This window comes from Anabrus simplex, chromosome 2 (assembly GCF_040414725.1).
Source record: "Anabrus simplex isolate iqAnaSimp1 chromosome 2, ASM4041472v1, whole genome shotgun sequence".
NCBI classification, from domain to species: Eukaryota; Metazoa; Arthropoda; class Insecta; order Orthoptera; family Tettigoniidae; genus Anabrus; species Anabrus simplex.
Window position 1 is genome coordinate 380,442,215 of NC_090266.1, and position 27,759 is coordinate 380,469,973.

At 39.3% G+C, this 27,759-nt stretch overlaps 1 protein-coding gene across 1 annotated transcript in view; it reads right to left on the bottom strand.

The window, feature by feature from the left end:
* Nucleotides 1-27,759, bottom strand: part of LOC136863557 (fibrillin-2) — a 618,768-nt gene that overhangs the window by 58,200 nt on the left and 532,809 nt on the right. Inside the window, exon 13 of the mRNA XM_067139937.2 lies at nucleotides 13,375-13,563. Within this exon, the coding sequence (XP_066996038.2) occupies nucleotides 13,375-13,563 (189 nt within the window). The remainder of the gene's footprint in view (nucleotides 1-13,374; nucleotides 13,564-27,759) is intronic.

The window sequence follows — 27,759 nt, forward strand, 5'->3', positions numbered from 1 at the left end:
TAGGCTAAGCTTGAATCAAATTTTTGAAAGTAGGAAAGATCATAACAATTTGAAGATAGTTTTGAAGTTCAAGAGGACAAACTATGGTAAATATTTGTTGACAGGATGAAGAAATAGGGACTGAAATAATATTTATCAAGGGAGCTGTTCGATAAATTTCCAAATTCTTTAAAATCATTTAAGGAAAGATTAGATGAACAACTGATAGGGAATCTGCTCCATGGGCAGCAACCCTGACTGCATGTCAGTGGTGAGTGGTGATTGCTGATGACAGAAAGTAGAAACTTGAAATTTAAGGAATGTTTTTCAAACTACAGTTTCCCACTTCATGATATGGTGAGCGATCTGATTACAAAATTTTGTGATATGGGAGATCTTAAGATGATTGAAGTGGTAGGCCTTGTTTCATTTTAAGCAAAGAAAAACAGACAAGTTCTCCTATACATTGTTGTGAAGCCTCAGAAAATCAATGCAGAAATATGCATAAAAGACCTCTGTGTTCTTGTGGGTAGCACATAAGGCTCATCACACAAGTTGGTTATGTGGTTTGAGTCATGCAGCTGTTACCTTGCATTGGGGGGATAGTGGGGTTTGAACCAGACCCTCGGCAGCCATGAAGATGGATTTTCATGGTGTTTGTTTTTGCACACCAGGCAACTGCCGGAGCTTTAAAATATTCTGTCCTCTCCGATCATCACCATAAGACCTACCTAGGTCAGTGTGATGTAAAACAAACAGCAAGTGAATGTCAAGTACATAAGGCCACGGTGAGATGTCTTCACTTTCAACCAAACCAGACTCCATGGCGCAACAGCCCCGAAGGGCCGCGACCTACCAAGCGACCGCTGCTCAGCCTGATGGCCTGCAGATTACGAGGTGCCGTATGATCGGCACAACAAATCCTCTCAGCAGTTATTCTTGGCTTTCTAGGCCAGATAGCTCCTTAATTGTTATCACGTAGGCTGAGTGGACCTCAAACCAGCCCTCAGATCCAGGTAAAAATCCCTGACCAAGCCGAGAATCAAACCCCTGAGTAAGAGGTAAGCATGCTAACCCGACACCACTGGGCCAGGTCTCCACTTTCACACTTACAAATATACAACTGTTCGTCACTTACGGAGAGCAGATTACAAGAAGATAATGCAATTCTGTAGTGGTTTCAGGCATTCATCAACCAGGATGGACTCGGTAACACCAACAAGACATGGTCCACAATTCTCAGAATTTATATGCTTGAATAAATAATCCACCTGCACTTGATGAAACTTCATTACACCCTGATAAAATTGGAGTATGAATTTCTATACTGAAAGCATTAATAGGAAAAATTTCTTTATAACACTTTTGTTAATGCACAGGTCTGTTTTTCAAACATCGTTTACCCTTATATTTTCCAAACCAGTAAAAATGAGACTGAACACGGTCTTTTTCAGTAGAAAATGCAGTTGCTCACACGTTAAGAAATGATAGGATTTTCAGAGAAATTATTCAGTGAAAGAATTATTTCCAAGAGACTCTGGTTTCATGAATTGCACAATCTCTCATTGCTGAACTACACTGCTCTCCACAAAAATGCAACACTGGATATTTTAAGAATAATCTTAGTTTAAGGTAACAAAATTTAGTTTTATTTTCAAAATAGCATTACAGGATAAAAGAAAGAATCCTTCCATAATTATTCCAATGACAGCACTGCTTAAAAGTATTAATTGTTTTAAATGAAGAGAAACAGAATCTCATAGATCTTCTAATTACCAAAATTGTTTATTTAAATGGTGTAATTTTAAGGAAATATACTGGAAACTTGTTGGATGCTGATTATGTGATCAATAGAAGATATTGACACCCCGGGCTGTAATTAACACTGTGAGTCCTCTGGGCATGCTCCTGGTCAAGTTCTAGACATTCTCTCATTATTCTTACACCACCATCTTTAGTTCAGAAAGACTGTTGGAAACTCAGCGCTGAAGGTGATGACAAATCATGTCCCACTCATGCTCAACAGGGTTAAGATCTGGACTCCTGGCTGAACAGTCCAGAGTGGGAATGTTGACCTCAGAAAGAAATTCCACAACACGCCGAGCAGCATGGGATCTTAAATTATTGTACATAAACACAAAGTTTTTGTCAAAAGTGAATGTAAATAGCATCGGATATTTTGTGAACATGGACATTGGTATTGGACAAAATACATCAGTGTTGTGCAAATGACATTATTTAATTAATGAGAATCCCCTCAGTGTACCTATATGCTGTAGAGGAGCCATTTTCATTGAGTGCAAGATCGATACAGTTATCTGAAGTTTCACCACCCCATACCATCATTGAACCTCCTCCAAACAGTGTAATCTCAGAGAAGATATAATGCAGAGGATTCTTCTGCTCTTCTCTTCTCTTCTCTTCTCTTCTCTTCTCTTCTCTTCTCTTCTCTTCTCTTCTCTTCTCCTTTCTCAGGTGACCTCAGGTTGAATCTGGACTTGTCACTGAAGAGTACGTGTCTTGACTGTCCTCACTCCAATGTTCATGTACGTACATGAAATGAGGATGGTCTCTCTGGTGTTATAGCAGAAGTGTTGGTCCTCTGGGTGGTTTTCTAGAGGCTAAATTTGCCTCATAGAACCTTCCTCTGACTGTGATCTCACTCACAACTATGTTGTGGACCTGCATCAGGCTATTCTGAGTCTCAGTCGCTCTAAGATGTTGGTTCGTTAATACATGTAGCCTCAAAAAGCAATATTGTAAGGCTAAAGTGCATCTAGAACAGCTTGAACCAGGTTTTCTGTGTGTGACGAGTTTGAAAATATTTCACAGCCTCATAAATGCTTATAGGAGACTTGTAGTCATAGCTATGGCCATCATTCACCAATGCTACTGCTTTTACCGAGTCCATGGGACTTAGAGGCATGTTGATGAGTTGTTTATGGCTCAAAACCACTCAGGTTGTGCTCGGATACAGATCAATTAGCAACAAGGGTACAGCAGTGACTACAATGCTGAAATAATGTTTTACATAAAAGGTGCAAAATGAATAAGAAATGTGCGGCAGCACTCACTACTTCTTGAATGGGTTACAGTAGTGCTTTATAAAGCCTTCTGTTGTTATTCATCATTGCTTCTCCTACAGTAATGTTCACCAATCAGTAAACAGGGGAAAAAGAATGATAATTGTATTCAATACAGAATTTAACTGATGATGATGATGCTTGTTATTTAAAGGGGCCTAACATCGAGGTCATTGGCCCCTAATGGTACGAAATGAGACGAAATGAAATGACAAATTAAAAGCCCCAAAACATCCACTGATCACAATTCAAAAGATGAGGACGAAGAATGTATGGATGGATATGAATTTAAAACGATCAGTAGAACCGACCCACAGTGCCTCACATGCACAGAAGCTGGCATAGAACAATAGTAGTACTGACCAAGGGACTGCTTCTATAGCACAATACTGAATCGATGATACTTGTCGGCAAAAGGGGTCCAAAATCCAAGTCAGCAGCCCCTCACAATGGTACTTACCGCTAGGAAAGTAGAACCACGGTATTTGTCATGTTGCGGTACTAATCAAAATTAGCGTAGACTCGCAGTATTCCACACATTTTGATACTACTCACAGGTAATGAAATTCACACATGTATTACAGACCTACACTGTTTCGCACATTGCAGCGCCATTTAGAGGCAACACAAACCTATGGTGTTCATCACATAAGGGTACTAACCACAGGGACTCGTACTATCCCGTGGTGTTCCTCATATAGTGGGTACTAATCATAGGCAAGCCAGAACCATGGGTCCTTCATCCCATGGTGTCGCTCATATAGTGCTACTAATGACAGGTACTGTAAAAGCCGTCGAGCCCTCGTTTGCTACTAATCACAAACCTAAGTGGTACTACGCGTAAGTAAAAGCGACCCATGTCGTTCCACGCGTGGTGGTACTAATCACAAGTAGTTTCATGGTTCTAATTTGATCATCCCTTGATGCCGGGCTGAGTGGCTCAGATGGTTAAGGCGCTGGTCTTCTAACTCCAACTTGGCAGGTTCAATCCTGGCTCAGTCCGGTGGTATTTGAAGGTGCTCAAATACGACAGCCCCATGTCGGTAGATTTACTGGCACGTAAAAGAACTCCTGCGGGACTAAATTCCGGCACGTCGGCGTCTCCAAAGACCTTAAAAAGTAGTTAGTGGGACATAAAGCAAATAACATTATTATTATTACATCCCTTGGTAGCCCCTTTTAGTTGCCTCTTACAACAGACAGGGGATACCGTGGTTGAATTCTTCATCTGCTTCCCCCACCCACAGGGGGTAGAATTTAACAAAGCTTTTGACTAATCAAGTGTTATGCATTTTTCTTTTTTCTTTTTTGGAGGGCAGTGTATTTCTTTTAGGGTGTGACAAAATCTGTAGCATATTTCAGTAATTCTAAGGCTATCACTAATTATCTATTCACCAGGAAACTTTACAGAAAATGTTTGCAAACAAGCGGAAATGGATGAAGCTCTGCCTTTAATACAGAGAAAATCACTTCCAGCATCTGCTATAACTGTGCTGAGTTATAACATATATTCATTGGTTGTTTTAACACTACACAGGTAATGGTCAGCCAGCTGCATGGTGTAGATAAACACTCGTAAATTTTATGATTTACAATTTTCTCAATATTTTGACTATTTATTTACAACATATGTACACTCTGGTGATACACAAGTATCTATGCACTTTCAGTGTTACAGAAACTGTAATCAGAGTCTCTCATTTTATGTCTAATTACAATTCAAACAAACAACAGTTCTGTTTCCTTGCAAAAAGCTTTATTGCAGAACTTGCAGTATGAAGTGGTCATTGGTCTCTTTCTTGTAGGACAAATATAGTAAACAGTAGGTCTTCCAGACTGACTGGTCTGTTGACATGGCTCAGGCTCAACAATGCCCAGGTTTTCTTCAATCATTGTTTGGAGTGATCGATGTAAATTGTGGAGCATTAGATGTTGTTGTAGCCAAGGCCGGACCAGCTGTTCACTTAGTTGAAACAGGAACAGTTTTCTGGAGAGGGGCATCAGACCTTTCTTACAGTATTTTCTGTCAAAATTATCCAAGAATTTACCCCTGTAATGTTCAGAATGTTGTCAAACACTACAAGAGGCCAGCTTTTCATTTAATCAATCAATCAATACTGATCTGCTTTCCTACTATAAGTCAGGTTACTGTACATCTGATCTAAAAACTAATTTTCACCCCTAATGTATTTAAGACATACACTAATCAATGAAATACTCCAAGAAAGAGTATATGAACACAGGTAAAATAAAAGAAACCTACCACCTATTTTCTTCACCTCAAAATGTTCACATCCACTACAGGTAAGCAATTGTAATTTTAATGATGAATTTCCAATACAACAAGACACGGGTACACTAGATCTAGAATAAGCACACCAAATTATTGCTTGAGCTCATTGTTGAAGGTACTGAGGGAATCAGATTTGAGATTGCTCGCAAACACTGTCTATAGTGTGAAATGCATACCAGTATCAAAAACTTTACAAGGCTTACCTATCTATGGTTAATTTTCATTGCATCTGATTTTGAATTTCAATTATTATTCCATACATAATTTTCTATTGTTATCATAACTGTCATTCAGAGAGTATGCAGTTTTCATGAAAACATGAGGGGTGCATAGGAAGTGTATTTACTACAATATGGTTCAGCTGTCAACATCCTGTTATTTACCAGAAGGACATAAGTCAATGTTCTCCTTTTCTCTTTATGTTGCAAGACGAGTGTCTGTAAACACATACGTACTCACTGCACATGTGTGACTGTCAGACAAACAACTGTATCACTGGTGTTTGTGTCTATGACACACAGCGAATGTTTGTAAACATCAAATTACATACCGGGTACATTGACCTTTACACAGACAACATGACACACGATGGGGGAAATGGTTGGACACTTCCGAATGGACACAGAGGACGCCCAAGTTACTAGAGAAGGTGTCTGGTAAGTTCACCGGACAAAATATTAGTCACCCTAGTATGCACGCACAGATGGATTGTTAAGCCTGTACAGATGGCGCAGCGAACGAGTCCTGAGCTCAACCACATGTGCACTCTGCCTCTACGTCAGCATAAGGCAGCAGCGATCAGTGAGGCATTTATGTTTCAAGCGGACAGCGTACGTCAACATGGATAGGTGTATGGACGTGAGGGAGTGGTAAAAAGGGGCAATCATGTTTGGTCGTGCCCATGGCCATGAGGTGCGTGAAGTTGCTGGATTTGTTGGTTGTTTTGCAGCCAACTGTTCAAAGAGTCTACTAGCAGTGGTGTACTACACGTGGCCATGAAACACATCAGAAGTGAGGTTGGAAAAGGATACTGACTGAGAGGGAGCAGAAACGCATTTTTTTAATAGATGCTTTGCATCGTACTAACACAGATAGGTCTTATGGCGACAATGGGATAGGAAAGTCCTAGGAGTTGGAAGAAAGTGGCCATGGCTTTAATTAAGGTACAGCCCCAGCATTTTCTTGGTGTGAAAATGGGAAAGCATGGAAAACCATCTTCAGGGCTGCCGACCACACTACCTTCTGGATGCAAGCTCAAAGCTGCGTGACCCTGACTGCACGGCCAACTCGCCCGGTAGAGATGCTTTTCATGGCTTGTGAATCAAAATTGCTTCCAAACCTGACAGAAATTGCTGCAGTCAGTGAATGAAGATCCATCCCAACCTGTTAGTGAGAGAACATTGTGACGGGAATGCATGCAATGAACATTTGGAGTCGGTCGACTCGCAAGAGGCCATTGGTCACAATTATATTGTTCAGAGTTTCCACCTAATAAATACTTTTTATAGTTACAAGTGTATATATTTACATTAAAAATACATTATGACTTGTTGGCTGAATGGTTAGCGTACTGGCCTTCGGTTCAGAGGGTCCTGGGTTCGATTCCCGGCCGGGTCGGTGATTTTAACCTTAATTGGTTAATTCCAATGGCTCGGGGGCTGGGTGTTCGTGCTGTCCCCAACATCCCTGCAACTCACACACCACACATAACACTATCCTCCACCAAGAAACACGCAGTTACCTACAAATTGCAGATGCCGCCCACCCTCGTCGGAGGGTCTGCCTTACAAGGGCTGCACTCGGCTAGAAATAGCCACACGAGTACTAGATCAATCTCATGGGATATCATCTTCAGCTGCTGAAGATTTCATGAACATTAAGACGCCATTGCTCACACAGGTACATAAAGCTGTGCATCTGTGCAGCTGTGGACAGTAACTGACCGACGGAACATAATGTAGTCTAATGAATCACGTTTTTGCCTGTGTTCCAATGATGCATGTCGTCGAGTGCACTGAAGGCTAAATGAAGCATTTCATCCTGGATTTGTGCAAGGTCAGGTTCAAGCCGGAAGTAGGTCTGTGATGTTTTCGGGGTGTTTTTCATATAATGAATTATGCCAATTCACTGAGGTGACCATTAACATGAACCAGTATGTTTATGTAAACATTCTGGATGATCAGATGTTGCCTTTCAGTCAACATCTACATGATGAGCAAACTATTAATACCTTGATTTTTCAAGATGACAACAGCAATGTTCATAGGGCTGGATGCATATGTGACTGGTTTTTTGAACACTCCCCCACCCTATTAAAACTTGATTGTCCTGGAAAATCATATGACTTGAACGACATTGAAAATCTGTGGAACATGTTGGAACACTGGGCAAAACGCAGACATCAGCATCCCCGCAATTTGGTGGAATTCTGCAATCAGATCCTCAGTGAGTGGCTTAACCTGGCTGGGATGTAGATAACTGCTTAACCTTGTGGACTAGCTTCCTAACCAAATACAGGCAGTTATCAAGTCCAGAGGAGGAGTTACACAGTAGTGAATCATGCTTGCATCGATTTCTCCTCGGATGACTAATTTTTTGTCTGGTGAGTTTACATTCACCATTTGCTCACAAATATGCTTCACAGCGCCAAATCCATGGTGCACGAGCACATACAAACACTTGCAGATCGGCCTGTATGCATTCCGCTATAGCAAAAATATGTTGGTGGAGCTAATCTTCTGTTTTGATTTCACTTGCATACACCAAACTCTTGATAAGGCCCCATAGGTCAAAATCCAGGGAATTTAAATCTGGAGAGCAACGTCAGCATCTAATTGGTCCATTGTATCCTATCCAGTGGTGTAGAATTGTATGGTCGAGGTATTCATGTTCACCACCGCTCACATGAGGTGGTGCACCATCATGAAGAAAGTAAAGTTGCTCAAAAACAAGAAAGAGCGCATGGTATTTTATGTTCCTCACATTTAACATTGTTGTCTTCTTCTTTTTCACCCTCTGTTTCACATCTTTACACATTTTTGCTCCTCACATTTTATATATTATCAGACTCAATTTTAATTATTCTCAACGTATAATACACCTCCCATGTGGAAGTATCCACCCTGTGGATACCCACAACAAACACCTAGAAGGAACTTATACAATGCCATGAGTTTTTTTTTTTTTTTTTTATAGCAATTGTACAGTATATGTTCATGTGCATTTGGAATTTTTTTTTTTTTTTTTTTTTTTTTTTTTTTACAAGTTGCTTTATGACACACTGAAACAGATAGGTCTTCTGGCAATGATGTTATAGGAAAGGGCTAGGAGTTGGAAGGAATCAGCCATGGCCTTAATTAAGGTACAAGCCCTGGCATTTGCCTAGTGTGAAAATGGGAAACCATGGAAAACCATCTTCAGGGCTGCCGACAGTGGGGATCAAACCCTCTATCTCCCAAATGCAAGCTCACAACTGCGTGCCCCTAATTGCATGGCCTACTCACTTGTTGCAATGGTACACTCCCAAGATATGTTGGTAGTACATCTCTGAAGAGCACTAGGTAATTTACACCTGTCAGATGTGTGGGTTGTTCATGGGGCTCAATCAGGCAATCACCAATGATACCGGCCTACATATTCACTGTAAATTGCCACTGATAACGTTCCTGCTGGGTCTTATGTGGGTTAAGGACAGTCCATGGAAGGGTACCATGGAAATTTGAAACACAGACCGATGACCTCAGATGTTAGGCCCCTTTAAACAACAAGCATCATCATCAATTTGAAACAGGCTTCATTTATGGCTAGCACTTGAAAGAAGAACAGTGGCTGATGGGCTATTTCATTTAGAAACCATGTACAAAATTTGTGGATAATCCTTGCCTTGAATTCACTGTACTTATTGCACATGATATGGTTGCAGGCACTCTTCGTGCAGGATGCAATGCACAGTCCACTGAGTTATGCCAACACTGCATGCTACCCTTTGCATGCTTCTCTCTGGGTGCTGTTCAATTATGTTCAGATTGTCAGATTCTACTGCTAACACCTACCACAATATTTGCCAACCACAGTCTCAATAGGACGGTAAACCACTACCACACATACTCACTGGTAGGCAGCAACGAACATTTACCTACTGGGTGTGCACGAATCAGTTTGTTCTCTGTACAGACAGCAGCATCTGAATTACAGAATACTTTACCATAAATAAGAAGCATATCCACCAACTCCTTTGCAGAAAACTCAATTTTGCCTTCAAGAACACACTTAAGTTTTACTGTGCGTGTAGTCCACAGACAGCCAAGCAAGTGGCTGCATGCTTTGGATTACTTAGCTATCAGCTTTCATTCAAGAGATAGTGGGTTCAAGCCCCACTGTCGATAGCCCTGATGATAGTTTTCCATGGTTTCCCATTTTCACACCAGGCTGTACCTTAATTTAGGCCATGGCCGGTTCCTTCCCAATCCTAGCCCTTTCATATCCCATCATTGCAAGAAGACCTATCTGTGTCAGTGCAATCTAAAGCAAACTGTAAAAATTTAAAAGTCCACAGACAGACCAAGTCTCTTATCAGTCCAGCAATAACCAGTTCATGTGCTTGTTGTGATTCACACTACTACTCTGACCTCTGTGCAGGTGTGTTGTGTGTTTGTGACAACAGCTCAATTAACGTTGTGACTGGAGTAACTCACAGCATACAGATGCAAGCCACTTTACAGCTGTGAGTATTCTTTTCTGTTGTATTACTTTGCACAAAATTATTGTGCTTTAGAACAGGGCCTCTCAAGCGCCAAAAATCTCACACGTGCAAACTGAGGCGCAGAGTTCCTGTGCACAGTGCATCGGTCCCACTCGGCTCAGCTCGGACCAACGCTTCGTCTCTGGGCTACTCGGCTAAGCTCGGCTCAGATTTGGAGTGCTACGAAGCAAGTGAGGAAGAGGGAGACAGGCGGAGCATGCGAGGCAGGCATGGGGAAAGAGAGAGACAGCGCTATTGCTCCAAATCGAGGAGTGGGGGTCTGCACTCTGGTCAACCAAATGAAGTCGTCTTTTGCACCATGCACAGTGCAATGCACTGGTGCATGCAGCCTGAGAGGCCCTGATTTAGAATGTCATGCCTGCACCATCATGTTCGAAACATTAAAATGGTTTTCACGTATGCCTTGCAAATATCATTTTCTGCTATCCTGTTTGATTGCCGTACAACATTCTGTTTAGTTTCCCTTTAGTGTTTAGTTATGACATCGTACATTCTGAAGTAAGAGGCATGGTACTCTGCCAACATAAAGGTGCTCTGCTTCACACAGGAAGATCCTCCTTTACATACTGTACAGAGATATTTTAGTATAGAACTGCAAAGATTAGACACAGAGTTTCTGCCAATTCTAAATTCCAAATTTCTATTTCTTTCTCTGACTACGATAAAATAACATGTTTCTTATATGTTTTCATCATAAAGATCATTGTCAAGAGAAACACCTTCTTTGTCTCTAATGCAGCCAGGATCTGGCTCCATGAGAGGCTGCTGTCTGGGAAAAGGTCTCAGGAATACTCTTACTCTATTGAGATGAGAATGTATAGTATTTATTTGTAATTTCGTATTCTTGGAACGGAAAGCAACCACACATACCATGAATTAATGGGTAAGTTACATGTCTGAAGCTAGAGGTGTGAACAAAACTAGGTTTCCAATTCCTCTCCTCCTCAAACAGAACTGAGAGTAATGTAATCTATTCTCTAATACGTAGGTGGTTTGAAAAGTTCTTGGAATGTACTAGAATTAAGTATCTTACCTCAGTGGAACTGCTTTCATTTTTCAACATAGTCTCCCTGTAGACTAATGCATTTGGTCCAGCGATGTTCCAATGCCTTGATCCCATCTCAAAAATGAGATTCCTCCAGGCATGCAAAATACCTCTCCAATTCGGCTGTCAGTTCTTCCCTTGTAGAAAATCTCCGTCCACCTAGGAAAATTTTCAGCTTGGGAAATAGATGAAAGTCTGATGGTGCCAAATCAGGTGAATAAGGTTGATGTGGCAACAATTCGTACCCCAGTTCATGAAGTTTTGCCATGGCAATAACACTTGTGTGCGGCGGAGCATTGTCCTGATGAAAGATGACCTTCTTCCTTGCCAAACCAGGCCTTGTTTCGTGTATCTTTTCTTGTAGTTGGTCTACGAGGTTTTCATAGTATTGTCCTGTAATTGTTTGGCCAGTAGGAAGATAATCTATCAGCAGAATGCCTTTTGCATCCCAGAAAACTGAGGCCATGACCTTTCCGGCCGAACGCACTGCCTTTGCTTTCTTTGGTGGTGGTGAATCAGCATGTTTCCACTGCTTTGACTGCTGTTTTGTCTCTGGGGTATAGTAGTGGACCCAAGTTTCATCTGTAGTCACAAACCGACAAAAGAAATCTTGTTGGTTGCACTGAAAACGGGCCAGACTTTGTTCGGACATTTCCAATCTGGTGCGTTTATTGTCCAATGTCAAGAGCCGCGGCACCCATCTTACGGATAATTTTTTCATACCCAATTCTTTGGTAAAAATATAATATACCCATTCAGAAGACATCCCTACAGCTTCAGCAATCTCCCGCACTTTCAGTCGACGATCCTCCATGATCATTTTATGCACTTTTGCGATAAATTCCGGGGTCGTGACACTTTTTGGCCGTTCACTACGCGGATCATCATCTCCCGACCAAATTTAAACTCGCTGGTCCACTTGGCAACAGTTGAAAATGAAGGAGCAGAGTCCTCCAGTGTATTCTGAAAGTCGGCATGAATTTCCTTTGCTTTCATACCTTTCTTTACAAAGTATTTAATCACTGCTCGAATCTCAGTTTTTTCCATTGTCACAAATCACTACGCGGGAACAACAACAAAGAGTCGTCACTACCACACTCCTGCAGCTAGAGCACTGACGCGCCACGTGTTCACTCACAAAGGATGTGTGATTTTTGCGTGGGAAACTGGTTGCTCTAGCACTGACATCTAGCGGTGATTCCGAGAACTTTTCAAACCGTCCTCATATTCTAGGAGAGACCATCCTGTTTATTCAATGTTGCCTATATAAAGTGACTCACTGTAAATTATTTTCTATATCTGAGAATATTTATTTATATATACTTGATAATTAATAATAGCAATCACTTTTTCATTACTTCATTATTTTGTGGTATACAACAATGAATTAAAACAGACATCACAATATTAGGTTGGAAACTAATGATATCTCTACTCACCATGGAACAAAAATCCACATGCATATTTGGAACCAATAATTTCTTTATTCACACAAGGACAGATGATGATGATGATGATGATGATGATGATGATGATGATGATGATGATGATATTTGTTATTACTAGTGTAATTATCAATCAAGAATAATTTAAAGGAGGAAAAGGAACAGTCATTATTACCAATTAAGCTCGAAAGGATATCAATCTTCCTCATCCTCTGCTGACTCCGTGCCTTACCAGTGATTCTTATAGTTCTGGTACCGTGAATATGATTTTAAAGAAAGGTGTCATTGCAAACTATGACCAGCAAATACATGTTTTATTACTTATTTTGGGATTCTTTCTCTTTGTGCAACAAGTGGTTATATACAGTTTCATATACAGTAGAATGTGATTTCCAAAGAATTATCACCATGCATGAAGCTCTTTCCTAAAGACATTTTAACCAAAGAATGTCGTATAAACATGGGTTTCATTTAAAAATTGACAAAAACTTTTTCAATTACTATCCAGTTATTTCTAGAACATTCATTCATAATACTGTGATTACAAAAATGGGAAAGGTAGGTATTTTAAAATAAATTTCATAACTCAGTAAATATTGAAAATAAGATCAAGTTTTATATGACTCTTTGTCTTCAGAAATAAAGATGGTAATTCTTAGGAACCACTCAGTATGCATAAAGCCCACATGACAATATTAGCTATAATTCTTGTGATTAGTACTGCCTTTAACTTAAGAAGCAAGGAAAGTTGGTTAAGCTGTCCCCACCTTTTACACAGTAGGGGATAGAGCTCCACTGATGGGAGGGCAGGCAGGTTAGCAGGGCACTTCCCACCACCCGAAATCCTCTTTCGCAGGATACCACACAGTGCTGGCCAGGGAAGGTCTTCCTGGAGGAACAGGAGGCAGGCAGCAGCTGACCGTGACGAGGAGCTGATGGACGTGGGCACGCCAGAGCTAGAAGGAAGGCAGGCAGCATGCGTTCCCAGCACACATTCCACTCCATTGGCAAGCACTCTTTCATTACATTCAAGATATTAACCATTGTATTCCCATTTTCTGTGCTCAAATTATATTTGATCCCATCTTATTTGTTTAGAAAATAAGAGAGTTTTTAGGAAACTTAAACATATCTACACGTCCTGAAGCTGGTTACAGAAACAACTATCAAGGCATCTACGGTAAAAGAGCTGAAAATGAGCCCAACCTTGGGACTTGAACTTGAATCACCCAAGATCTGTACAAGTTTGTTGCTGAATAACAGAATTACATTAAGGTCTTTGATATTGAATAGCTACCTATGGAGTTATCAACAGGGTGAAGTCTAAATTAATATGGCTGGTAGTTTGTGCTGGCACATCATATTAATTCAGTCATTGCCCTGCAGTTTATTTCATAAGCAGTTATTCAGACCCCAGGCTGATTTGCTTAAATATTGGCTGTCCTAGGGAAATCAGTTGATGCATCTGTGCAGGCAGTGAGGGGGAATTAAATACAAAGTCTCATAGGTGAATAAACTTTCAGCTCCTTAACCTGATATAACTATCATTTAAGAGAAACTATCCTCTAAAGGAAGTTTATTGATTTAATGCCTATTTATTGCAAATTTTGGAACTGAATTCATGTAAAATGTTTCTCAAAACCAAGAATAAAAGAAATAAAATTTAAGCAACTTGAATATGTTTTAGCTTATGAAAATTAAGTATAAAACTCTGCAAGTCAGGGATCATTGGGAAAAGTAAAAGTACAAGACCATGAGGAATACAGTGGCTGATACATAGGTCCCTCCCTGGCATGTCATATGATACTTTTTGTAAGTTTTATTGTTGTTAGGGGAGTACAGGTATAAGACAGGAAAAAAAAAAAAACTTTATTTCACTCCTATATATATATATATATATATATATATCAGCACCACAAAAATGCTATAACATCCTACTAGGTCAGAATCTGTTCATAGACTAATACAGTAATGCATTGAACAACTTATTGATCATAGCTTCATCATGAATGTCTATAAAAAGCAGCACTGGCTTGTGAACTGAGACTTGCAAAGTAAAACTTGTGATTCACGAAAATGTAAAACATAATAAATCAAAGTAACAGTTTTACACATGCAAGTGAATGTTATGGTTACAATTTCCAAAGTTTCCATTAAAAGGAACATATTTATTTTAAACAAATGATAATATACTTCAAAATATGAAAAATTCACCAAAATTTTGTGATAGCTGGTTGCCTCATTCAGTTTTAAAAGAACAACTACCAAGGCATTTGCAGCCAGTACAGTAAGTAGTCTACCATATCTGATAAACTATTTTCAGATGTTTTTGTTGAGGTATATTAACACTTTCCTTTAAATTCATGGCATACCCCTCCCTTGCTTGCTTCAGTGAACATGGTGGAAGTGTGCAGAAACACATGAAGATCGTTTGGTACCAGTATAGCGAGCATGTAAAATTCAACATCATTTCTTATTTTTTTCTTTTTCTTTTTTGAGACATTATGTTAGTAATTATGTGCATATTATCAACAGTCCTGGATGTTCTTGTTAGATTAAAATATGTACTATATAAGATGACAATCATTTATATATAATTTTTCTTTTCGATCAAATTTCTGAGTCTATAAAATACTGAGCAAAGCTTTCCCAGAAAACTAGTTAAAGGTATTATCGGAGCAGTGCAGGTTAAGATAATACATTTTCTTAATGGAACTCTGCACTTTGTAAACAAATGCAATACATTAATGATTCATCAGTTGTGCTTAATTCATTCAAAGAGAACTTTCAGATAATTACAGTATTGAGAAAATAGGTTCTAACTTCTCCAAGCTATGGCTTAATTTGTCTGTTAGCATAGGGTGACCAGACATCCCTTATTTTTCAGGATTATCCCCTATTTTTCTAAGTGTCCCATTGTCCCAGTAAAAAATATATGGAATGCATATTGTCCTGTATTTCGTGAACCGTCATGTATATTTTAAATACCACGTTTAAACTTTATTTGTCACAAAGGTCTGATGTACCTTTCTCATTGTGTAAAGTAATATTATAGTTCGTTTGCAGTGGTGGGGATGGAGTGAGTAGAACTGTAGAGTAACTCGGTTCTTGAGGTTACATGCCGTCACAGCAGAGCACTGATTCAACTCAAATACTACGTATAGTGCTGCGGATGCTTCAGTAAACCTTCTAGCCAGGCTATACTTGCAACACCACTGTGCTGTTGTTCCATCTCCAGACTGAGACATCTGTTCTATTTGTATGATTCCTTATACATCTGAATATCTGTCAAGATAGCCCCTTCAGTGAATATTAAGACGTGTCCTACTGAAGCGGGCAGGCAGAAACGAGCAAGTCAGAGGCTGAAAAGGGATGGATGCAGAAGATCTGGGAGTGATGAAACGATAGCCTATCTACTTGATGGCAGTGTGGGAAAATGTGGAGGTTATCCTTGTCCATTTGTGTTTTCACGTTCGTTCATGTCTCGTCTTTCTATTGCTCCCTCTTCACATACTGATCTGTCATTGTGTTCATCTTACTATGTGCTCCTTTTCATGTTGCTATTTCTCTATATATGACTAGATGAGGAACTAATTTCATCATATATATATTTTCATTATAGACTGTTATACTTTTCAGTGTTCAGTCTACAAGCCTCTGTGCATCAACTAAACCACTCCACAATCCTACTTTTATAATTAGCTGAGTGGCCTTGCTTAGTTCCATAACACATCACACCACAGAAAATAATTAGAGTACCGTACTTACTTTAACCAATGTAAACAAAGAATAACATGACCGTCTCTCAATGTGAAACAGCTCTGGAAGTTTATTTTGAAGATTGAAGCTGAAAAATGTCAATGTTTGAAGATGGAATTGTTTATGAACTGCTGCAGAAGATATCCAACACTTCTGTCAAGACTGATTTCTGTATGTTCTCAAATAATAAGTATGATAAGCAAATTATTTGGTGTAATTATTATAAAAATGTACATAACAACAGTGACAGAAGAGTAATAACAGCAGTGGAAACGAGTAAAATGAATGGGTTTGTAAATTCCTATGAACAGCTTATTAAGATCTTAACTGTAACGAAGGTCTATATTTATTGGCTATTATTTTCCCAAGGTTACTTGAGAACTGTCTTTGTTCCTAGCATCAGGAATTCAAGAGAGAAATTCAGGAAGCAGCTTAGTAGGAAGTTCTGAGTAAATGCACCTTTTCAGTTCAGTGCCACATTAAAATGGATGTCCAGTTTCCTTGAATGGTTAAACTGCTCATACAATACTGATGAAACATATACATATCATACTCAATACTTTTTTTTTCCTTTTTTTTTTTTTTTTTTTGCTAGTTGCTTTACGTCGCACCGGCACAGATAGGCCTTATGGCGATGATGGGACAGGAAGGGGCTAGGAGTGGGAAGGAAGTGGCCGTGGCCTTAATTCAGGTACAGCCCCAGCATTTGCCTGGTGTGAAAATGGGAAACCACAGAAAACCATTTTCAGGGCTGCCGACAGTGGGGTTCGAACCTACTATCTCCCAAATACTGGATACTGCCTGCACTTACGCGACTGCAGCTATCGAGCTCGGTCATACTCAATAGATACTAAATGTAGTATAAATTTGAACACAAACCACATAGTTATCACGTGGTCGAGGTAACATGTTTTTTTCAACATAGGATTTCCTCCTTGAAAGGTTTCAAAGTATAACATAAGAAAATTAACAATGAACTAGTTGAAACCCATTAAGACATGACGGTCAATGGGGTAAATATTTATTGAAGGATTCCTTATATCCGACATTGCTTGCACTTTTTTAAAAATTTTCTTTATGGCACACTGACACAGATAGGACTTACGGCAACAATGGGATAGGAAATGGCTACAAGTGGGAAGTAAAAGTGGCCTCAATTAAGGTGCAGGCCCAGAATTTGCCTTGTGTGGAAATGGTAAACCATGGAAAACCATCTTCAGAGCTCGCACCGGTAGGGTTCAAACTCACTTACTCCTGAAAGCAAGTTGATAGCTGCGTAACCCAAACCATGCAACCACTTGCTCGGTGCATTCCTTGTACAATTACCTATCGGCACTATTGCAACTTTAAAATATCGCTCTCTTGACATTGCAACATTTAACTGGCCATGGCTGAAAACTGGCTGAGGTAAATAGAGACCTACACATCCCCTGAGGATTATTAATCATGATATGAAATGTCAAGCAAATTGGAAAATTGATGCTTCTTGAAAGAAAATGGAAGTGTTTTACTGGATGTCGTGAAGTCAATTCAAGGGATTAGTGCTCTCTGTCTAGCTTTATCTCCACTTATTTCCAAATATAAATAATTTTTGTACATACTTCTTAGAATTAGGCCTTAATCTGGTTTTGTTTAGGAGCCACTGGGAAACATTGTAATTTCTAGGTTGCCACACATGGATTGGACCCTGCTTTACGGCCGGCTGTCCTTCCTTACGCCAACCCTATGTGGAGGGATGTGGTCACTATTACATGTTTCTTCGGTGGTTGGTAGTGCGGTGACTTCTCTGAATATGAAGAGGAGAGTGTTGGGACAAACACAAACAACCAGTCCAGAAGCCAGAAGAATAAATCACATGCGATTAAAATCCCCAAACTGGCCCAGAATCGAACCTGGGTGTCTCTGGGCCAAAGACCTTAACGCTGTCCATTCAGCCAAGGAGTCGGACATTGAAAAGTCTGTATTGACATTCTTAAATAGTCGTGGAATTTCTATGGGTCTTTCATCACTTTCTGGAATAAATGGTGGAATTCACTGAATTTCTGCCTTCTCTTATTAATTGGATGTGTGCTGTATCTTCTGTCAGGACTTTTTTTTTTTTTTTTTTTTTTTTTTTACAAGTTGCTTTACGTCACACCGACACAGATAGGTCTTATGGCGAAGATAGGACTGGAAAGGGCTAGGTGTGGGAAGGAAGTGGCCATGGCCTTAATTAAGGTACAGCCCCCAGCATTTGCCTGGTGTGAAAATGGGAAACCATGGAGGACCATCTTCGGGGCTGCCGACAGTGGGGTTTGAACCCACTATCTCCTGAACACTGGATACTGGGCGCACTTAAGTGACTGCAGCTATTGAGCTCGGTCTGTCAGAACTTTAAATCAAGTACAGTTTTCATGCTACCGTAAATTCTTCATCTCTACTGGTACTCTATTTAACAATTATGTACACAGGTAACTAGGAATATTTGCATTAAAACAAAATTAAATTTAAAGGACACATGCAATCTTCTCGTGAATGCTGCACAATCATAATTGAATGGAAAACATTTCCTCGTTAATGACGAAAGGGCGAGGGTTCCCCAACCAGTATGTGTGTCTTTGGATGAAATGTGAAGAACACCGCTATGAGTGCTGATGAGGAGTAATCCATCTGGCATGTTTGTACCCAAAGATGTTGCACATGAGTGCCTACCCATTTTCACCTCCCCTGTTGTGCCACCTGCTCTGCGCTCTCATGGATCAGGCGACCTGGAAGTACTGGTGAGTGCACCGTCCAATGAGAATGCTACATATTTTAAAAATAATCTCAAAACTTTAAAAGTTTACAGATCTAAAAATTGGTATTTAGAATCTTCTTTAAAAATAAGGAAACACGTATTTTTTTGTTTTCGGAAAATCCCAATAGGAGGGGTGAAAAAGGGCGAAAAAAGGGTTGACTGCCTTTAATCAGGATACCGGTACTTATATCTCAGAAACTGAAGATATTACAGACCTGAAAATTGGTACTTTTGATCTCTTTTGAAAACAAAGAAACACGTATTTTTTTGTTTTTTGGAAAATCCAATTAATGGGAGGGTGAAAAGGGGGTGAATTTTTAAAATGAGTGCATCTATATCTCAAAACTTTGAAAGTTTACAGATGTAAAAATTAGTATTTAGAATCTTCATTAAAAATAAAGAAACATGTATTTTTTTGTTTTTGGAAAATCCCAATAGGAGGGGTGAAAAGGGGTGAAAAAGGGGTTGAATGCTTTTAATGAGGATACTTTTATCTCAGAAACTGAAGATATTACAGATCTGAAAATTGGTGTTTGGGATCTCCTTTAAAAAGAAAGGAACACGTATTTTTTTGTTTTTGGAAAATTCAATTAATGCGGGGGGTGAAAAGGGGGTGGATTCTTAAAATGAGGGTATCTATATCTCAAAACCTTCAAAGTTAATAGATGTAAAAATTGCTATTTGGGATCTACTTTAAAAATAAAGAAACAGGTATTTTTTTGTTTTTTGGAAAATCCCAATAATGGGGGGTGAAAAGAGGGGTGAATTTTTAAAATGAGTGTGTCTACATCTTAAAACCTTAAAAGTTTACAGATGTAATAATTGGTATTTAAAATCTCCTTTAAAAATAAAGGAACACGTATTTTTTTGTTTTCTGTAAATCCCAATAAGAGGGGTGTAAAAGGGTGAATAATGGGTTGAATGCCTTTAATGAGGATACATATATATCAGAAACTGAAGATATTACAGAACTGCAAATTTAAAAATAATGAAACATGCATTTTTTTGTTTTCGGAAAATCCAATTAATGGCGGTTAAACAGGAGTGACAAATTGGGGTGAATTTTTTGAAAGACTATATCTACAGAATATCTGAGAAACGTAAAATGTTATACACGTAAAAAGTGGGTATTTGGAATCTCCTGTAAATGTATACAAACATAGGTGATTTGTTTTTGGAAACTCCACTTAAGGGGAACTAAAAAGGGATGAAATTTTAAAATGAGAATTTCTACAGTGTATCTCAAAAACTTAACATGTTACAGATATGAAAAATGGTATTTTCTTTTTCTCTATTAAAAATAAAGAAACGTGTATTTTTAGTTTTCGGAAATACCACTTGGGTGGAGGGGGGGGTACAAGTGACTGAAAATGGTGTTGAATTAATTAATTAGGCTTCTGATATCTCAAAAATGAAGATGTTACATACGTGAAATTTGATATTTGAAATCTGCTTTAAAAGTAAAGAAACACGTATTCTCGGAAAATCCAATGAAGGGGGGGGGGGTGAAAGAATTGAAAAATTAATTGACTTAATTGTATGAGAATACATACATCTAATAAAAACTAAAGGTGTTACAGACGTGACCATTGGTATTTGAATCTCCTTTAAAACAACGAAAAACGCGTTTTTGGGGGGAGCGTGAAATCATCTTGGGGGTGGGGGTGAAAAGTATTTGAATTCCTTTCATGAGGACACATAAATCAAAAACTGAAGAAGTTAGAGTCCTGATAATTGGTATTTAGAAGATCCTTTACTGATAAAGGAACAAGTATTTTTTGCCGGAAAATTCACTTGGGGGGGGGGGGGCGAGTGTGATAGGAAGTGAAAAAGTGAATTATTTTTATGGGGATACCTAGGCTATATCTCAAAACTGAAGGTAATGGACGTGAACATTGGTGTTTGGAGTCTCTAAACGTAAAGAAACACGCCATCTTTTAATTTTTTGGTGGGGGGGGGTGTGTTAATAAATTTAACGGCGGTGGGGTGTAAATGGAGGTGAGACCAATTGATTTTACTGTTCATAATGTACTTATAAGGAGCCTCCGTTGCTCAGACGGCAGCGCGCCGGCCTTTCACACCTGGGTTCCGTGGTTCAAATCCCGGTCACTCCATGTGACATTCGTCCTGGACAAAACGGAGGCTGGACAGGTTTTTCTCCGGATACTCCGGTTTTCTCTGTCATCATTCATTCCAGTAACACTGTCCAATATTTCATTTCATTTGTCATTCATCGATCATTTCCCCAGAGGAGTGCTTCGGCAGCCGACATAATTCCTATTGTCGCCGATAGATGGGGCTTTATTCATTCCATTCCTGACCCTGTCGAATGACTGGAAACAGGCTGTAGATTTTCGATGTACTTATTCTGATCATAAACCGACCATTTTTCATCTTTCCTGGGTTCGTTTTCGACAGCCATCTTTTCCTTCGGAGAACGTTCTTAGATTACAGTAGATTCTCCTGACATATAAATAAAAATTTAAACACATTTGAAATAAACGATAGGAATGAGATTGACCGTCAAATTGTTCACTTCTATAATAAGGTCAATAATGCATGGAAGTACGTCAATCGCATCGCCAGTAATCCCGCACACTTGCCTGCGCGCGACAATGGGGTGCTGGTCACATTGTCAACAATGACAATGGCAGCAGATGTAATTTACTGCCAAGTAGCGGTCTTGCATCTTGCTGTGGGGTCCAGAACATCTATTATAATAATAATAATAATAATAATAATAATAATAATAATAATAATAATAATAATAATAATAATAATAATATAATAATAATAATAATAATAATAATAATAATAATAATGTTCTGGATCGTCGTCAAATGTGCGGACCACCCTGGAAACGGGTCCTGGACAGGTAATGACTAAGAATGCAGTCCGGGCGCGGGTTCAGTGCCACCAAGGCATCCAAGACGACACCACGCCGGATCTCCTGAAGGATTTGATCCATATTAAAAATTCTTATAGGAAAAGATGGCAAAGATTTAGGGACCCAACTGACCGGGTGGAATACCTGGACCTAGCCCGGGAAGTACGAAATCGATTGCTGGAAAGAAAGATTGAAAAATGGGAGGAAACTTGCCGTTATCTATTAGAAAACGAGTCAGATCGCGAATTTTGGCGGATTCTCGCAGAAAATGAGTCAGATTGCGAATTTCGGCGTATTTTATATCTAAAACAATAAGCATTCAATTACAAATTTCAGTATAATACCGTAGCGAAGCACGGGTATCCTGCTAGTTTTAAAATATACGGCAAGAAATTTTTATACTTTTAAAGACACTTTGCAAATCTACAGACCAAGAGCTTTCATCAGAATACTTTACAATGTCAATCAGTTCAGCCGTTCTCTCAAAATCGATGTAAAAAGAATCAACCTAGTGTTTTAAATATATAGATTATATTAACAATGAACAATAATTACTTCACCCTGAATTATACGAACTGTAGCATACTGTTAGGCATTATCATTCATTGTTAATTATTATCATCACTTCATAATGGAAGTCAGAATCAAAGAGTGAAAAAATGTTACCAGTGTCATATAATTAGTCTTCCATGAGGTCAAACTCAAACTCTCAAAAATACCAGAAGGTAGCTGATAATAATAATTCAAACCATCATTATTAGAGAAGCCTTTCACGTGGGCAGATAAGCTTTCCTTCTGAAGACGTGGAGCAAAGTCTCCACGAAACATAAAGAATTTCACCTTGCTTTCTTAACACGGCAAAAGCCCAAAAGCTATATTATCATATCTAGTTTGCTTACTTTTTGGTATGCTTTGTAACACAGGAACAAAACTGTGTTTGTTACTATAACCACCTACTGTGTGTTTCTTATCATGTTGTGAGTCAATGCATGTGACTTACGGAGACAAATTTTTTGCTGTTTTGCTAGTTGCTTTACGTCGCATTGACACAGATAGGTATTTATTAAATGTTAAACAATAATTTATTGAAACCACCTATTCAATACTGGTTGAGTCTTTATGACTTAACAATGTCATTACATTACATTACATTACATCACTTGTAACAGATAGGTCTTGCGGCGACAATGTGACAGGGAAGGGCTAGGAGTGGGAAGAAAGCATTTGCCTGGTGTGAAAATGGGAAACCATGGAAAACCATCTTCAGGGCTGCCGACAGTGGGGTTCAAACCTACTATCTCCTGAATACTGGATACTCGCCGCACTTAAGCGACTGCAGCTATCGAGCTCGGTGGAGACAAATTTGTTGAGACATGTAGGCTACTGTTGTACTTTGGAATACACGACTATTTGTTCTTGCTTTGCTTTTCTTTTTAGATTATGCTGAAAAGTAAGTGAGGCATCCAAAGGATACCGGATAACATGGCAGAACCAAACATCTTGAAGACAGTCATTGAAGCAGCTATGGCTGTCTCAGAGAAGCTTGCAATATGTGGAATGTGATATTAGCTGCTCTGTTTAGGCATTTGTCAAAATATGTTAACAATGAACCTGAAACTTTCTGTTGCAACTCAAGATTAGACAACAGAAAAGTACAGTATGTTATTTTCTGAGACTAAAGAAAATTGTTTGCTGAAGTAAATTAAAATACTGCATGAAATGAACTATGGTTTGACCAAAAGGGGTGTTAGGACTCTGGCTTACAAGTTTGCCCATGCCAGCAATACAAAATATGCCTACTCTCAGCATGGAATAAACAAGAAATAGCTGGAGAGGAATGGATGAGGGGATTCATCAAACATCATCCTGACCTATCCAAAAGAACCAGAAGAGCTACACGTTTAAGAAGAGCAACCAGTTTTAATAAAATAAATACAATATTGATTTTTGACAATGCTTATCATCACTTTGGATGCGTCCCAACAGAATGAATTTGGAGCTGTGACAAGTATGGTGTGTCTCCAGTCCAAACACCAGAAATGATAGTAGCTCCAAAGGGAATAAGGCAGATTGGAGGTGTGACATATACTAAATTTGGCACCTTTGTCACAATATTTTTGTGGCAGCAGCACAACTGGGATTCATATTCCCCCAAAGTCTTTGTTTCCTTGAGTTCATTTTAGGCGTAGTATACTGTATAACTTACTGTAACATCTGGATCACTTGATGCTGCTACTCCCACTATATGGTCAAAAGCAGAAACCCTCCTATAATTTTGAGGAATTTTATTAAATTTGTAAAGCCCTCCAAAGGAGAACGAGTTCTGTTGTTGATGGACAAGCAAAAGACACATGTTAGTATCAAAGCTCTTGATATGGCATCTGATTTGGGCATTGCAATAGTCACTTTTCTTTCCAACACTCTTCTGATAAATTACAACCTCTTAATCGAACTATTTATAGGTTTCTGAAGTCTTCCCACAATCTGTTAGTAGACTCATGGCTTGTCAGTCTTCCAGGACAAAACTTGACATCTATGGAGTGGGGGCTTATTATGATCTTAACTGTAACAGAAAGTCTATATCTACAGGCCATTACTTTCCCAAGGTTACTTAAGAGCTGCCTTTGTTCCTACCATCAGGAATTCAAGAGAGAAATTCAGGAAGCAGCTTTGTAGAAAGTTCTGAGTAAATGCACCTTTTCAAGACAAAGCTGAAGAACTGAAGCACCCAGAAGAAATGGTCGGATGTCAATGTAACTTCATACACTTACACACCATCAGTGGGTATGTAAATGATTAGAGTTACAATTCTCTGTGACAAGTAGAACGGCTGCCAGAGTACATTAGTGATTATACATTCAGACTGAAATAAGATATACGGTACTGTGGGTAAGTTTCCTACGGTATCTCGGTGGCACTGTATGTTCAAGAATGAAAAGCAAGTTTGTATTTTTACATGCCTCTTCACGTGCACTGACTCCTGAGAACATAATGAATGGTTTCCAAATTTAAAATTTTGCATCCGGGAGACAGTGGGTTTGAACCCCACTGTCGGCAACCCTGAAGATGGTTTTCTGTGGTTTCCCATTTTCACACCAGGGAAATGCTGGAACTGTACCTTAATTAATGCCACAGCTGCTTCCTTCCCACTCCTAGGCCTTTCCTATCCCATCGTCACCATAAGACCTTTCTGTGTTGGTATGTTGTAAAGCCAATTGTAAAAAAAAGAAGTAAAAATTTAAAATTGACTTAAATTGTTTATTTACTGCCATTTCCCATCTATATTCCCTGTATTCAAAGGTATAACTGTTTTGTATGGTGGATATGTGGGATAAGTATCGTACTATGAAACACTTCACATCTCACTACAATAATTTTTTTAAATCTAAATGGGATTGTAAAATACTAAAACTTTAAAAGAAACCTTGATACTTATTGTCAGATTTATGAGATTAAAAAGTTATTTTACCACCCAAAATTGAAATAAAATAATGTAAACTGTGTTCCATGGTACAACAGTCTCCCCTACCTGAAGATGTTTAATTAGAAAATAACCGACACGTACAAACACAAAAATGCACAAATTGCACTACCTATCTAAATATACACTGCCTGATAGAAAAAAATTGAAACAACCAAAAGGGGAGAAGGAAAGAAAATGAAACTACCTGTGTTGAGAAGGAATGTGATGTTATTTCAGTGATTACAAAATCAAGTCAAATTTACAAAGAACTTGGCAGTATAAACCCACTTATCAGTATGACATTACACCCCTTCTGGCCTGGATGCATGCACTGATTCAGTTGGGAAGTTTGTCATAAAGCTGTTGTATCCTCTCTTGAGGCAAGCTGACTCACAACTGTTGTAACTGGTCCTTGACATCCTGCATACTGGCTCTTGGATGGAGTTGATGCCCAAGCTAGTCCTACATATGTTCTATCGGGGACAGATCTGGCAATTTTTCTGGCCATGGGAGTACCACAACATCATGCAGAGAGTTCATAGAAACACGTGCCGTGTGTGGACAAGCATTGTCCTGTTGAAAAATGGCACCACGATACTGTCACTTGAGAGGTAACACATGAGAACGCAGGATGTCCGTGATGTACTTTTTTGCCAACAGAGTTTCCTCAATCACTATGAGCCACAACCTGAAGTCATACCCAATGGCTCCTCACACCATGACGCTTGGAGTAAGGAGTAACACTGCTGTATCTCTCCAAAACATTGGAGGAATGGGACCTCTCGCCAGGTTGCCGCCATACTCACAAACGATGGTCATCTGGTGTAGTGCAGAACCGTGATTCATTGCCGAACACAATGCGACGCCATTCATCAGCAGTCCATGCTTCCCCGTCATGGCACCACTTCAAATGTAGCTGTTTGTGATGTATTAACGGTAGCCTAGTCCGGCTACTGCTAGTCTCTAACCAATGCTGGGTGACAGAGAATGTTTCAGGGAGTTCATTACATGTTCTCGGATGACAGGCGCAGATGTGAAAGGGTTACCATGTGCTTGGTGCACAACACGGCAAACTTCCCTTGTGGTGGCCAGACATGTTCAACCGGGACCTTGACGATGAGTATGCCTGTCTTCACTCTCCCATGCAGTCCAACATCAGCGCACTGTCACATCCAATGGCCCAAAAATATGGATATTGCACGATTCGACCAGCCGGCCAAATGGAGACCCATAATGAGGCCCTTTTCAAACTCTCTCAGGTGCTGATAATACTGTCACACATGACTACATGCCATCTCCGTGTTCTTCACAGTGGTCACTCAACATCTGACACTGTTCGTGCTCCTTAAATACCCTAACAGGCCTGATAACAACACTATTGTACTCTGGTGGCCATTCTACCTGTCACAGAGAATTGCAACTCTAATCATTTACATACCCGCCGATTGTGTGTAAGTGTACGAAGTTACATTGACACCCGACCATTTCTTCTGGGTGTCAGGCAGTGTGTATTAACATATACAGCACATATATAGACTACATGCAAGGTGTTTCTGTACTTCAGACTGTAAATAAGATATGCTGTGGATAAGTTTCACACGTATCTCAGTGGCACTGTATTTTCAAGAATGAAAAGCAAGTTTGTATTTTTACGTGACTGTTAATATCTTGATCATAGCCACTGGAACTGCAGTTTTACATGGAATCTGAACCACAGGGATACGATTTTTCAATCCAAAAATTCCCAAAAGCTAGGATTCAATCCACAACAGCTTTGGTGAGGAACTAGTGATTATATCACTTACCTAATCCAGTTTCTTACAACTTTACTCAACTCTGAACATATGTGCCACACACATTAAAAGGACTGTTTATACTGTATATGTATGCCGTAGAACATTTGATATTTCACATGAAGAATGGCTAAGTGCAAGAGAGAGTTGTAAATCATGAGCGTATCCACGTGCCACTTTGTACAGCAGAGTGTAGTAGCAACAACCTGGCCTTGAATGACACCAGTCCCTAGAAACTGAGTCAACCATTGATGTTACTAAACTTGAGACTGCTATAACACACCACCATCAGGGTTCAAAAAGGTAATGCCAGCATACCTTCATGGAAGTGTTTGTTCTGTACCTTGAGATGCTAATTGTGTACAAGGAATGAGAGTAAATTGGCCTACAACTGCTTTAATGTTGACGGCCAATTATTTTGTAATGAACTTGTAGACTGAAAAAAAGTGACAGGCATCTCTTTGGGAAACCACT